We start from the raw sequence: 15,220 nt of genomic DNA, 5'->3' as shown, positions 1-15,220 counted from the left end.
CTCTGGGAAAATATAATTAAACTGTTGAGATCAGGGTACATGTGACCTATTCTACATTTGTTTTAGAGACTTCAAATTCAATTAGCTTTGCAAAATTGCCGTAAAATTTTACCTGCTCAAATGCAATGTCTGCTGATTGTGAAAAAAAGATTACKTTGTTTGCTCTAGGATGAATAGAAAATTAACTTTACATTTCATACTGTTAATTGGAAGTTTGTTCAATATTGATATTAAATATTTTCAAATATAGAATGGATGATATTTTCTAAGTTGATAGTCTCTCTGTTAGAGCTGATAAATTCATCATAGCACCCCCTTCTGCCTGCCCCTCCCTGCCAAAAAAAACCCACATTTTTTTTAATCATGTTTGAGACTGGGGAAGACTTCCCTTTAGCTACTGCAGCAGAACTCAACAAAATGATTCATTCATTGGTGTCAAAAGACATAGTGCATTCTAACAGTAGTAACGTTACTCATACCTGCTACTATAATGTTCTGTGAGCGTACTGATGTTTCATATAATCCACATTTATAATTTGTGGATGTTTTTTAGCTGTGAAGTCTGACAAATGAATTAGRCAGGTCTGTTAATTCAAATAATCAGAAATGCATGAATGCATATCAGAAACTTTGGGCTTATAGGATGGCAAATTCTAAAGATAATCAAAGTCCCTAAAATCTGATAATTTACAAAAATAATGGAATTCATTGTTATCTTAATAAAAAGTTTGATATTTTCAGTGCCTATAATGAAAATAAGCATATTGTGATACAGTCATATACTGCGATATTGCTATACCAGTGAGATTCTAAAACTATTCCCCCCCCCCCAACAGGAGAAATACAGCAGAAAATGAATAGTAAAAAGTATGCTTTCAAATTCTACATCTTTTGTTTGCCAAAAAGTTGTAACTGAAATGTCCTTCAGATGGGAAGACTATGCTAAACTTTGATTCTTGYATTTCTTAATTTTTTGGTTAGTTGCAATATTACATACATTAATATGTAATAAGTATTAAATAATAAACTCATACTTTTTAATAGCATTTCTTTGTATTCTTATTTTGGAAAGCACTAATGTCCTGTCACTACTTTTTAAGCAGCTTTGTTCACAATGTGCTTATTCAAAAGTTAGGTCTGAATCAGTGAAAAGGTCCTGAATGCAGAGAATTATCAAAGACTATTTAAAGATTTGATTTCTACCATACCCAGTGAAGCTGAACAAAGTGAGGGACATCTTAGGACAATAAACATGATACAGGAGATGTGTAGTTGAATTGATAATACTCTGAGCTGAGGATAATTTAAATGAAAAGAAATCAGCAATTGGCTATAATGCAGGTGAGCACAGGGGGTGAGGGAGCAGCTTTTCCCACTCTTCTGTATCACAGAATGGCTTTGTGAGGTTCTCCAGGACACTTGATTCTGATTTCAGTATTTCTGACATCAATTACCTGGTTCTGTTGGGGGAAAAAAAAATCTTAGTAAGGATTTTTTTTTTTTTTTTTGGCCTTGCAGAACTTAAAATATTCGTATCTAGGTCACATATCAAATTTGCAAACTTAGATGACAATTAGAAGTCACTGCTGTCAGCTGGCTATTCTTAGTTGATTTTTAACCATAAAACCCCCAATTGACAGTARTTGGCATCTTCACTGATGGCTAAAGGCAGAATGAGTATGAAGATGGAACTGCTTTTTGGACAAGCCACTTATTCTGTGGTTTAGTGCTCCATTTTAGATACCCCTATTTGTGGTTGGGGGAGAAAGCAAATAGTCAAAGAGCAAACAATAGTTGGTATTTCTGTTGGTTTTGGAGACAAATAAGAGTTGAGAAGTAGGGCTGTCATCTTCTCTCAGCCTAGTCAAAGAAAACTGCCTTGGAACAAAACTATATTAATACTATTAAAAAAAAAAGTCTTTTTTTTTTTTTTTTTTTTAATGCTATGACTTGCAGCCATATCATAAGATAGAGGTATTAAACTCCCGAACTCTTAGGTATCTGAAGAAATTCTGCGTTGTTTCTGATTGAAACACGCTATAGTTGTGATTTATGTTTTAATCAAGAAAGAATAATTCTAAAATTGATTTTTTGTTGCTGTAACTGTTTGTATATTACTCTATAAATAAATTTGTTATGATACAACATGTCAGAGTTTATAACGTTCGTGCAGTTAAACAGCAGAATTTACAAATATAATTAGAGTTAAAGACATTTAAAGAATAAAAGCACTTTAATGACATTCTGTTTTTATTGACAACCCGCTAATATCTGCTGCATTCACATAAAGATTTCTAATGTAATAATATGAGCAGATGAAAGCTCTGCTATTTAAAAGCTCAGTGCAGAGTATATTCATCAGATACGCTGTCTGAATACAGATGGGAAGTTAGTGAGCAAATTATGGGTAGTCAGCACTCATCTGCAGCTTACACCACATACATAATAAGCCATTTTCTACTCTGTTTTACAGTGCATCATATTAGGCAAGAAGTATTAAGAAGATAGATGGCAGCAAACTGAAACGTTTATTAGGAGTTATTTTTTGTTATTCCAAAACTATGTGTGTTTTCAGTTTTCCAGGAATTGTAACAGAACCATTTTTGAAAGAAAAAATTTCTTCATGCTAACTTACTGGAGATGTTTATGAAATTCCTAGTTTTCAAACAGTTTAAAGGAATTGGGAAGAATGCCAAAGGAAAGTTTGAAGATGCTTTACTCTTCTGTTTCTCTAGAATCCAAGCAACGTGACATTTTTTTGTGAAGTAATGTCTAATAAAAACTTTCTTGATCTGAACATGTTTGGGTTTGGCTTCCATATGGACTCACTTAAAGTAAGTTCCATAAGTGCRATCTTCTGCTATGTACAGTTTGACACTCGTTCAGGATTTTTTAGCTGGACCTTTCTAACAGTGTAATCCCTACCAAATGTCAGTGTTCAGGCCGTTGGGTAGYTTAGAGTATTAAGCGTAAGGCTGCAGAACCCAGCAAAGGCGTCTGAAGAAGCGGCGTGATCTCGCAGCGCGATGCTACGTGGCCRGTGGTGCGGCCTCGCTCGTGGCTGGGCAGCAACGAAAGCGGGCGCCTGCAAAGCTCGCGTAGCCAGCGAGGCGTCGTCCGAACGACCCTTTCCCTTCTCTGTTTTAACTACTGTGCCTAAAAGTTCAACGTATGTCTTTGCTACTGTAGTGACAGTATAATTCAAGGGCAAATTAAAAAGAAAAAAAAACTTGGTTTAGTCTATTGATCTTTTTAAATGATAGCTGTAAAACAAATTTTACCTCTTAATCTAGTTTACCCGGATGTAAGAGCTGCAAGTGAGGGAAGGAGACACCCTGTGGGATTTAGGGTTGTTTTTTTCCCTCTCTTTTGAGAGGGCAAAGGGGTTGTCCAAGACTGATTATAGTGTTCTGCCACATCGATAACTGCAGTTGTGGCATTGGCTGGCATTTATATATATAGTGTGACTGTACGCCTAACTGGTTTCCCATGTGTGTCAAAAAACAGGCTGATGATGTAGATTTCTGTGTATCACTTCACCATTGAGGAGGAAACGTGTACTTCCTAGGCTGCTCTATAGAGGAATGATTTAAACCACATTAGTCTTGGATCATAACTTACAGTTCACAGTATTTAGTGGTGTAATGCTGGAAGTTGCAGAGAAGTCCATTGGCATGGTCACAGAAAATCTTCCTCCTTGCTATAATGAGAATAACTTTTAGAGCTGTGGGACTAGAATTGGCTTTGCATGGTCCCCTTGCTTGACTGATTGAAACAGCCATGGYTCTGGTGAATGCCTTAGGATGGTTACTATTTTTTTCAGTTATTTTTGCCCCAGGAGTGAAAAACTGAAGGCAACTGGCAACCTTAAGAAATATGAAAACCACTGCTTGAATATGTGGAATATCTAATTGTTTTGCGTACCAATACTCATGCAAGTTCACCTGAAGTGTTTGCATTAAGGGTTTGGAGAACAGTGTTCATTAAATGCTAAGCTGTCTATTACTGCTCAGTATCTGCTGGCAGTAGCTGTAAGAACTGAATGGATGAAGTGCTAGAAYGTATTATTCTGCTCTGCTGTAGAACTTGCAAACTTAAGATGGTCTCAGTTTGAGACCATCTTAGTTGGTAAACAAAATATATGTTTATRTATCTCTTCTACTTGCTTTGTGGAATGAGATTTTTAAAATGAATAGATCTGTGAAGCTTGTAACACAGCTGACATCATCAGCACAAAAACCACACGTGACAGTGCCRTAATAGGTGATCTAGACCCTTTCAGTGAATAACAGGATGTATTTATCATGGCTYTGAGAGCCTTGTTACACACCTGTGACGTACAGAACAAAGGGCCAAGTACCAAACTCCTGATTTAATGTTGAATCCCTTCAGTGGTAATTGTGTTTATGGAAGGMTGAGCAAAAAAAACAAAGGGAGGCTGCAGGATTTTAGCAGAAAAGCTTGCTAGATTGAAYGAAAAATGCAAGTAATATATTACATTTTAAATACTGCACTCTGTGATGTGTGTCAAAGGAAGCGTACTCTGCTTTTCTTTGCATCCCATTTGAAAGGGGTTGAGGGAAGCATGAGGTGAACAAAACTAATGTTTATTAAAGGTGTTAATTCTCTAATTGTGGTGGTAAAGAGAGGACTGTCGGGTAGCTCATACAGTAATACTGCAGAAAATGTGCGTTTCGTCCTGCATTGAGATGATTAGTTTTGTGCACACGACTAGATATGTACACAGCAGTGTGTTGATGARACACCACTAAAGTTTGTTGGTTTATGTCTTTCAGGTCTTTCAGTGCATGGAGGAAGACACCTCTTATCTAGAGATTTAACTGGTCTAAAGATATCAAGGTAGGAGAACTTACTTTTTTTCCATCACAGTCCCATATTTTCTTTACAGAATTTATTTAGCTGTTTAAATAGAATGGAAGTTGTTCTCTTACTTGATCAACAAGAAGTGTAATACAGCAGGGGCACCATCTTCCTATCTCAATTCTGCTAGTCTTTTAACCTTGCTTGTGTATATGAACTTACTGTAACTGCTAGTTAAAATACACTAGACTTTTTGTAAACAAAATACATAATAGTGAAGCAGGATTCTAGGTAAATGTACTTTTATGTGTTAATTTTTCAATTTAGTTTTTCATCTGTGAAATACCAAACCTTCTGTGTTCTGAGGAAGTTGCTAGTATACCTTAATGGATTGAACTTCAGTTCCATATTAAATATTCTTGAACACGTTTGCAGAACAGGCTGGCAGCARCTCTTTACTTAAGTCTGTACTTTAATGTATATTTTTTGTTCATTTTAAAATGAACAAAATCATTCAGGTTTGGTGTTTTTAATCTCGATATAGCCTAGCCCTATGAGAAAAGGCTGCGAGAGCTGGGCCTCTTCAGCCTGGGGAAGAGAAGACTGAGGGGGGATCTTATCAATCTGTATAAGTACCTGAAGGGAGGGTGTCAAGGGGACAGGGCCAAACGCTTTCCAGTTGTCCTGTGTGACAGGACAAGAGGCAGCGGGCAGAAATTGAACCACGGGAAGTTCCGCCTGAACRTGAGGTGRAATTTCTTCACTGTGAGAGTGATGGAGCACTGGAACAGGTTGCCCAGACAGATTGTGGAGTCTCCTTCTCTGGAGATATTCAAGGCCYRCCTGGATGCAACCCTGTCTAACATGCTCTAGCTGACCCTGCTGAGCAGGGAGGTTGGACTAGATGATCTCCAGAGGTCCCTTCCAACCTTACTSATTCTATGATTCTAGTGTTGTAACACTATGCCACTTCATTCCATACATTGCATAGTTTTTTGTTTGCATTTTCTGTCCTATCATAGTATCTGTAAAATTAACATAATATAACRTGAGTAGCAGCATCTCAAATAGAACATGCATTGTGTAGCGGTTTTTTTGAGTGATAGAAAGAATTTTTGGCTGATCTGTGCCCTGATGAGGACATGATGGTCCTGACGAAGCACAGATGTTTTCTCCAGTCTTCTAGCGGCTTGGGGCAGGATCAAGATTTTTGGTCCTAGTAGAATGAGGCTTGGTGATCTTGGCAGTAGAAACGCCCTGAAATTTCTTCCAATTTTTTATAGAGGCAGACAGTTCAACTAAACTTTTGTAGAAGAGTTTTAAGCTGTTTTTCAGGCTTAAGTTCCTAATTCAGGTAGTTGTTGATGTAGGCAGCTACTAATATTATTTACAATTTAACTGTTAYGGGCAACACAGACACATTAAAAGCAGTGAGGATGAGGTGATGGAAGTGATATAATTGTATCCCTAACTTTTCCTCAGTTACCACTTTTCTCTAAGCCAGTATAATTGACATTGTATATGGAGAACGTAAGTGTCCCTTATGAATTCAGTTGGTATCATTAATCTAGAATTAGAAACCAGGTTATGCAGAATGATAAAGTCTTGTTCAAAATTAAATTTCCTTAATTTCAGGGTCACTACATTTCTTATTCAAGAAAGTAYTGATTTTGACTTGACTTTCTTCTGGTCAGTAATTACATTCTTTCAGTCATGTTTCTGATCTCGTCTTAAATAGCTGTTTTGTTTTTTCTGGTATTAAACCCTAACACTTAAAATTATTCTCCAACAATCTAATTTTTATTCAGAAGGACAGGTTCAAACCCTGACCAACAGTAGAGTTGCAAAGTATATTAGTAGGTATTCTGTGATAGGCAAGCTTATCTTACTAGGATGCTAAGAAGGAGTATTATTTGAGAGTAGTGAAGTTATCAAATTTCAGAGTAAATCATAGGTTGTTTATCAATAGCATCTTTCTTTAGCGTGTATGTTTTAATTCTTCATCTTCCTTAGCAGAAGTATGGCTATATTCTGGACAAAATGAAAGAAAAATGTCCTCCTGTTAATGGAGGACATGGAACTTCTGGCTGTCTAGCAGCATCCTTCTTGGGCTGCCTTGCAGATGTTGCTCTCAAAGTAAATAGCTGTTTTGGTCTCCCACTGTTGCCAAGCTGAGTAGCCCTCTGAAAGTGCTATCTTTCAAGCCAAGCAGCRAAATGAGCTGTTACTCGAAATAAGTTGTATGGAATTTTCATAATATAGAMCTTGCCTTATTTCTCTCATGCTCTAACTGTAGAAGTTAACAGCATTGGCCTTTACGTGAACATGACTGTAGATTCATCAAGAAATATGTTTGGCATCATTCATCTTAGAGCTGTTGTTGGGAGTTTCACGTAAATGGGAAGATATTACCATGTTTGCAATGTTTTCAGAATTTCTTTTCAACTATAGTGTTAAGCATTTCTTCATTTTGCTAGAATGAAAGATGAGGTTCAGACTGACTGCCTGCTGAACTGCCGYACACTTGCCCAGTGCAAATGCTGTTAATTATTTTTACATATTTTTAGCTCATCAACAGCCGTTGGAGAAGCAAGGACATTTGATGCCTATCTGGCTCCTCACAGGAGGAAAGAGCAGAGGACAAATAATGCAGGAGGTCTTGAGTTATGGGGTTGGTGGTAGGATCTGTAGGAAAAATAGCAGGGTAGGAATCAAGCTCTCCAAGTATTTTGCTGGGCAAAGACCCTCAGCTTACGACACCATTTATGGTAACAATTAGTATCCAGGTGTTCCTGAGGGTRGACGATCTTCATGAAGTTATTAATTTTTGTTCATATTCAATTGTTTAAAAATCTATGATGGGTAATGTTTATTCCTTTCAATCCATACGTTCTTCCTTTTTTTCCAAACGGTCCTAGAAGTTCTTGGCATCTTTGCTAGATTAAAACAAAGACATTGCTTTTCAACCCAAAGTTCGTGAAAATAATTCATCTCTAAGTTCTGCTTTTGTTTTTTCTATACTGTGGGTGGACCGARCTCATAAATATGTAGTTCTTTTGACTCCAGAGTTATGACTCCTGATATACATCAAAGGTATTATGTGAGGCAAAGAGTTTAGTGTGTTTGATTGCCATAAAGTTTGTGGAGTTCCTGCTACATGCTGACGATGTTGTGTAATAATATGTGGCAGTTGGATCTTCCCGTTTGGTCAACGTAGCCACAAATAAAGGGTTGCTTTGAGAAGGAAAGAYTGTGCTAAATGTAATTTCTTATTGGATATAGCCTAGTAGGTCTCTTGTAATTAGGCTCTCTGAAAACATTCTCTTGAATTCCAGTGCAATTTTAAAGAAGAGTGGATGTTAAACCGAATAATTTATTTGAGGAACATGGAAGGTTTCAGTTCAGCAGCTGTTGCAAGCAAATGTGTGGAGCAGGTTGCTGTATACAATATGTGTTATATGTGGAATAAGTGCTTGAAAGACATACTGACTTGGTTTGTGTTGCATATTTTTCTTTTATTTTTCAATTTCTTTCATCTCATTGTAATTAACTTTGTAAATCTGTCATTTTTTTAAAAAAAAAGACTTTGTTACCTATTCCTTGTGAAGTTTGATTGCTCTTTGAAAACAGTTGTCAAATTTGTGAAAGACTACATTTTTATTTAAAAATGTTAATTCCATGTTTATTTATTAATAAAACCTGAAAACTAATACGTGAAAAGATACCATTACTGATGTCTTCTTAATATGCACTTCCTAATTTACACTCCTTAATTTCTAAGGAAGTGATTTCAGCTTTCCTCATGAAAAGAGGCAGATTTGGTGCTACCAGGAACTTTAAAAATAGTTTTTTCCAGTATTTTGCTTAACTGAGTATTATCCTTCAGAAGCTGAAGATTTTATCTTTCTTTTCAGAAAAAACTCTTAACGAACTACCCTGAATATTTATTGGGAGATATTTCTTCTGAAATATTTGAAAGACCAAATGTTTACTGTAATTTTACTTTCTAAAAACAGCTCTTGAGGAGATTTTGTTTTCAAAGGCATTTTCACTGTGGAGGTTAACAAGGGAAAAAATTAAAACTTAAGAGGAGAATAAAATTCTTTAAAACGTGCATTGTACATATGATTCATAAATTCATTTTTATCTCAAAGCAAGGTTGTTGCTGCTTGCTTGTTATATTTTCCTTTTTTACAACCTTCTTTAAAACGTACAGGTTTTTTGATGGTCCATTTAGTATTATATCCAAAATCACTGGAAGAGCTCATAYGAGTTTCAGACACAGCAGTTTTCTGAAGAGTAGCAAGAGATGTTTACTGCCTTCTAATTCTCTTGCTCAAAGCCCAGATAAATGTATTTGGATTAGTGGGATGTTGGAGAGATTATAACTCTATCATGTTCCAAAATAATCAACACTGAGTTCAGTTGTCCTCTTTATTTACTATCTATTTCACATTATCTCCTTCAGATGTTGCAAAGAATGTTCTGTATTCTTTCAGTGCAATATGAAAGGTATTAATAAACATAAGAGGAAGGATGTGCAAACCCAGAATTTTGCTTTTTAGAAACTGAATATTCAGAATTCAAATTAGGACTATTGTATTTGTGGGCAGAATGATATATGTATATATTGCCTAATATTAGCATACTTCAAAGAGTGAGCTAAGCTTCGGTATTTCATGTTAAACAGAGTAAACTTAACTTAGGATCTTTGGGAATAGGCCTAAATACTAGCTCTTTATACCTTAATGTCATTACGCAGGGCTTCTGAAAGATGCCGGATGAAGTTCACATGACTGGTAGATGTWAAGGAAATAGTACTGTATTCTGATTAAAAAATATTCACATTCATATACGTGCATGCAGGCACACATACCCCAAAATCTGTTTCTAGAATCAAAAAAGTGAATGAAATACGGTGAAAKTCAGGAAATGCTAAAGTTAGTCGCATACGCACATTTACTGATGTTTGAGTATGCTCTGTGCTACTGTCTTTATATGTGACTGAATGGACCATTTTATAAGGACTTTCAGTGGCTTTAAATACACATATAAAGATTTTGAATTGAGTATTCTTGTATCTATACTTGAAAATATTAGGAAGCAGCGAATTAACTAAAGATCAGCTTTACTGAGCATCCTCTAAGAAAAACTGAATATTATTGCAGGAAAAAAAAATTGTGCTACATTTCTAGAAGGTGAACATGTTACCTAGAATACTATGTATGCAAAAGAAGCAAAGATAGCCTTTATTGCATGTCCTGATCAAAGACTTTACTATTCTTTTGGTCTGATCTTGAGCTGCTTTTGTTGTTGTTKTTTTAATGGCTTACCTACTCTAATAAGAGGATGTTCCACTAGAACAAGCTGTCAGTGTGTCTTGTGAACCCAGAAGCTCATTCTTTCATCTTCAGCAGCATGGAGACACCTTTTTATTTATTCTTTTGAGATGTACGGAGTCAGGAAAATACATAGATAATGGTAAATCTTTTTTTGCATCAGTGACATCTCATTCAATTTATGGAAAACTCTGCCTGTCCCAGGAACTGCAGACAACACCTTGTGTAGCCTGTGGGACRTTGTCAGCAAGGTTGACTTTCTCTAAGCAATATGAAAGGTAGTAATTATTTCTCATAGGTTTGACTTTGAAAGTCATGGGAAATGGAGGCAGAATTTGCTGAATCTCCTTCCCAAAAGTTGTTACTCACTGTTATTCTTCAAGTCTATTATTGTTGGATAATAATTGGTCAAAGCATTTGACAAAATAGGTTTTGTTAGGAGTGCTGAAGAAATTGCTTTGTCCTGAAAGTAGTCTGGATGAATGAAAACAAATAAAATGGCAGATTTTATATATATGTTTTCTTTTCTTAACACAGTTTTGGGRATACACAAAGTGGAATAGGATCGCCATGTTTCGAAACAGTCTCAAGATGCTTCTTACAGGAGGGAAGTCAAACCGCAAAAACAGGTCCAGTGGTAAGTAAATGCCAATACCTTATGCATACATTTTTATTTACAACTTTTAAAAGTATGCCTTTTATGTCTGCTTTTTTGGTCTTACTGAGCCTTTTTTTTTCTTTTTAATTAATACATATACTTAGATGATGATCTTGTWGACACCAGACATCATCATATGGCATTGTAGTATTGCATTGTGATTTAATATTAAAAAAAAACACTCTGCATATAAACCACAGAATTTAGTTTTATTAGGAAGATAAGATGCAGAGAAAAACAAATAACTATGTAATCCTGCAATAAATTAACATCAAAGTTCATGCTTAAATCATGGAAATCAAGAAGATTAAATATTAAGTTTTCTTCAAAAATGAATTTGATACCTTGTGCCAGTGAATCCTCCACAATACAGACAAAACTTGTGATGACATTAGCAATTTTTTTTGAAAAAAGTATGATATAATCCCGTAAGATAAGGTAGTATGAAATCAGGACTAATAACTAGCCATGGGTAATCATTACTTTAAGCACATATATTTTGTTTATAAAATTCTGGAGTTTTCAAATAGACAATATAATAAGTAGTAATAGCAAAACAAATTGAAGCTACTACAGAATTTTTAGTCTGACATTTGTTAAACTTCTATGATGTTTAGTAAAGTTATAGTAATGAAGTTTGACATGCTACTGTGATACTAGCTTTACTTGTATAGAGAATATTGTATAGTATGCAGTTTTTTTATAGAGCACAGTCAAAACATTTTAATTTCCATTTTCAAAACATTCTGGGGGTATTACATAATGCAACTTCAACACTCTCAAAAATCTTGAAAATAACTTCRTATTTTTCTGTTTCTATCAGTGGACACATCCAACTTCCAAAATCTCAGTGCAGTTTCGGAAGTCATTTTGCTTAATTGTTGGTGCTTAAGCTTTGCTTTAGAATGTCTGTTTGAAATTGTAGGAGTATTGGTCAAAAGTCGTCTTCGGGATGTGGAAGCAGAACTCGTGCCGACCGTAGTGGTATTGTCATCAGTGTATATAAGATAACATGGATAGACAAGGGTTACAGTATAGTATCCCAGAAATTTCTGTTTTTTAAATTTCTGAGTGAATAGAATGCATTCTTCAATTCACAACCCTTTTGTTTCTTTTAATATCATTCATTGGATGGTGTTGTAAAAATATTAGATTGCATGTTTTATAATTTATGGTACTGTTAATAACTTCACAAAATAAGCTGACTTGGTATCTGGAGATTCAATGTAGAATAAATGGAGATTAAATGTAAAAGAAAAACATACACTCCCCAGGACAGTAATACTGCAGGTTGGTTAGAATTGAGACATCCTTGAGGTAGTCAGTGTCTAGTATTGGTGCATACTTTTATTCCACTGAGAGAAATGTAACTAAGAAGTTAATTGGAAAAAAATCAACCTAGTAAAGGCCTGGATATATAGCTTGCCCTTTTTTGGGGGGGAGGAAAGGGGAAGCAGAAGGAGGATGGGAAAGAGATGGAATTGGAGGGGAAAAAATCCCCCAAATCAGTCAGTACCTCTGACTCCCTTTTCAACCATCTGAAGTTAGCAGTGGTTCATATATCTAAGACTGTTTGATCCATGAAGAAAGCTCGATAAGAATCTAATTGTGAAGCGAAATGTTGCAAAAATGTTGGTGARCCTTAAAAATACTTGTAACATTCATAGCTATGTCCAAATATGGAGTGCTGGCAGTGTAAGAGCTCTTAAGTCAATCTTTTGTTTTTCTTTTAAAAGCCATTTGGCAGTGTATTTTGGATACATTGGGACTTACTGTTTATTTGTGCTAGTGTATGTATGTAAATAGTGYGTGTGTACATTCCATGGGAAACCACAAGTGATAGTGCAAAGATACAATGATGATAAATACAATGGAAAAAAACAGGACTATTTCTCTTTGGTTGAAATAAATATGTATTTCTTTGAATATCTTACTACCCCAAGTTTTATTTGGGAAAGGGGAATTGTGTTTTGAAGTGGTAAAACTTCACTGATAGCAGGGCTAAATTTGCCATATTTAAATTTTCATACATGAATAATCTGTCTGGAATCTGGTTTTTGGTGAGAGTCCCAGGTTGTGTTGGTTGATTTGGAAGGTATTTTATCATGAGAAGTTTAAATAGTAGTTCCTCATTGCATTTACTATAGCAATTACTATGAATCTTTTACTGGAAAAATGTCCATTTTACAAAAACTCTCCCAGTACCTGGGACTTGAGCTAGTGGTTGTCAGTCCTTCATTTTGTGACACTGTAGATTTTCTTCTTTTATAGACTCCTTCAAGCTTTTGTTGGAAGTATGGTTATTCTGAGGAAGGTACCTGTATGGAGACATACAGGTTTTGGAAAGACCCGCTAACAAATGGCTCTGTTCTCTTGTGATTTCAATCACATTCAGAGAGCTTCATATTTATAATTTAAAGCCAAGGAAAGTACAGATCTCATCCTTACGATAGGCACAACCTTTGAAAAACTGTGCAGTAGACAATCTTTAATTGTGGCAAAGCCATGTCTTCGAGATGTTCTGTTACCAGTCTGTTCCTTTCGGTTCATCTCCCAGTATTAAGGATCTTGTATATGCAGAGCTTTCCAAAKACTGGTTTCTTTCTTGGTGAATGAAGAATTTTAGTTCTGAAATATCAAGATTTGATACGGCTGTACATTTCTATGTGTAACATACACTACCATGTGTTTTTGTCTGATAATTTTCCTCTACTCTAGTAAAAATCTTAGTTACACAATGAAGCTTTTTGTTGTCCTGCATAAATATCCCTAATAGTAATCAGCAGCTTAAGTTTAAAGCTTAAATAAATCATTGCAATTGCTCTTTATTCTTCTATCATTACTGCTCTGTTATAAGCAGACTAGAACGTCTTCATGTCCACTGAAYTGGACATGTTAAAATGATACAAGTGTAATTTTAATAGCAATTCCTAGAGTTCGGGTATTTCTGTCACTGTTATTAAAACACATTTCTTATTTATCAGTAGACGCAACTAATCACGATAGATATTTTCCATTACTATTATCTCTTAATTCTAAAAATAAAATCAGTTGGTATCCCTTTAACCTCTTCATAAATCTAGAGCCAGAAAATTGAGAGGGTATTTCACAAAATTGTGGAATGTGAGTTTAGTTTTTTCTTGCAGTACTTAGCTATGGTAGTTAATTTCCCTTTTCTACCGTAATATATTCCAAAATTTGAGAATATTTGGAGGATACTATTTGAAAGACAGAAATTAAGGTATTTGAGACTATTGAGTATTCCCCAAAGTTATTTTTAATTATTCCAGTTTCATTTCTTGGACTTGTGATAATATAATAAAGGAAACATCAAGAATATAGARGTGAGCAAATGTAACCGGCTCACTTCTTAGGGCTTTAACCTGTCAGGGAGGGTCATTGGCAGCGAAAGCGCAGTCCTTTTGCACTGGTCTGCGTGACCCTGCTTTGATAGTCTTCGTCTTATTTGTTGACTTTGCTTGTTCTAAATTTCTTCCCTGCCTTCCCAAGAAAGGCGCTTGGGTAAGCAGGCATGTGAGCAGCCAGGRCTGGCTTTTTCCAGGGCTTTAGGACCTTCTCCCATGCTAAGTGCGTATTTTAAAGTAGTCACCTATATCATGTTTACCTCTCCAGGCCTTCGGTGTTATGACTCTACRTATGGTATTTTAGGTGGAAAGCTAGGATTTTGGATTTTCTTTTTTTCAGTAAAGTGCTTTAAATTAGGTGTTTAATCTACATTTATCATACTGTCATTACCATGATGAGTTAAACAGCAAAATGGAAGTTAGATGCTGTGGACGGTGCTTCCCAGATCATTTTGGTGATCCAGTTTTCCTCATGGCCTCAGAGCACTTTGATCAGCATTAACTGGACCGGAGCGGGAGCATAATCTGGAGGACGGAGAAAGGGGAGGGAGGACGAGCTGCCGGGGACGGCCAAGGCAGGGGTCTCCTGGGCAAGGTTTGCTGCCAGAGAAGCCGTAACGTGGAGCTACACCCATACTTGTGAATTTGGAACAAGCTCAGAATCATCCTTCTGTGTTATGAAAGTAATCTATTAGAGGTTTCAGGTCTGCTGTTGATTCCCTTTCCCTATAATGATTTTAAATTACAGAGGTAGGCGACAGCCCACTCTGTCTCTGGTGTATGTTTTTTTCTTGGTTGTTGATGTKGACAAAATTGCAATGCCTATATCTTAGATTTCCTACACTCCAGTCATTTTGCGTTTCAGTTCAGGAGTAAATCTTTGAAGTGGGGTTAAAGGTATTGTGGCTTTCTTCTTGTGGAATCGAAGTGAACGCGCTGGTCTCTGAAATTACTTTTCTTTGCAGTTTCCTTCATTTGCAGTAATGTAGTTAGCAAACAAGGTCAATAAAGTCAAGCTAACAGTCTCTGCATGTTGT

General features: G+C 35.9%; 1 protein-coding gene across 3 annotated transcripts in view; it reads left to right on the top strand.

The window, feature by feature from the left end:
* TANC2 (tetratricopeptide repeat, ankyrin repeat and coiled-coil containing 2) overlaps window positions 1-15,220 on the top strand; it is a 238,284-nt gene that overhangs the window by 29,733 nt on the left and 193,331 nt on the right. For all 3 annotated transcript variants that reach the window (XM_085309950.1, XM_085309949.1, XM_085309948.1), the window contains exons 2-3: window positions 4,797-4,860; window positions 10,698-10,797. In XM_085309950.1, coding sequence (XP_085166076.1) covers window positions 10,731-10,797 — 67 coding nt within the window. In that variant the 5' untranslated portion in view covers window positions 4,797-4,860; window positions 10,698-10,730. The remainder of the gene's footprint in view (window positions 1-4,796; window positions 4,861-10,697; window positions 10,798-15,220) is intronic.

Source organism: Rhea americana, unplaced genomic scaffold (assembly GCF_003343005.1).
Source record: "Rhea americana isolate MKP2758 unplaced genomic scaffold, rheAme1 scaffold_308, whole genome shotgun sequence".
Taxonomy (NCBI): Eukaryota; Metazoa; Chordata; class Aves; order Rheiformes; family Rheidae; genus Rhea; species Rhea americana.
This window is presented reverse-complemented; position numbering and strand designations above follow the sequence as displayed.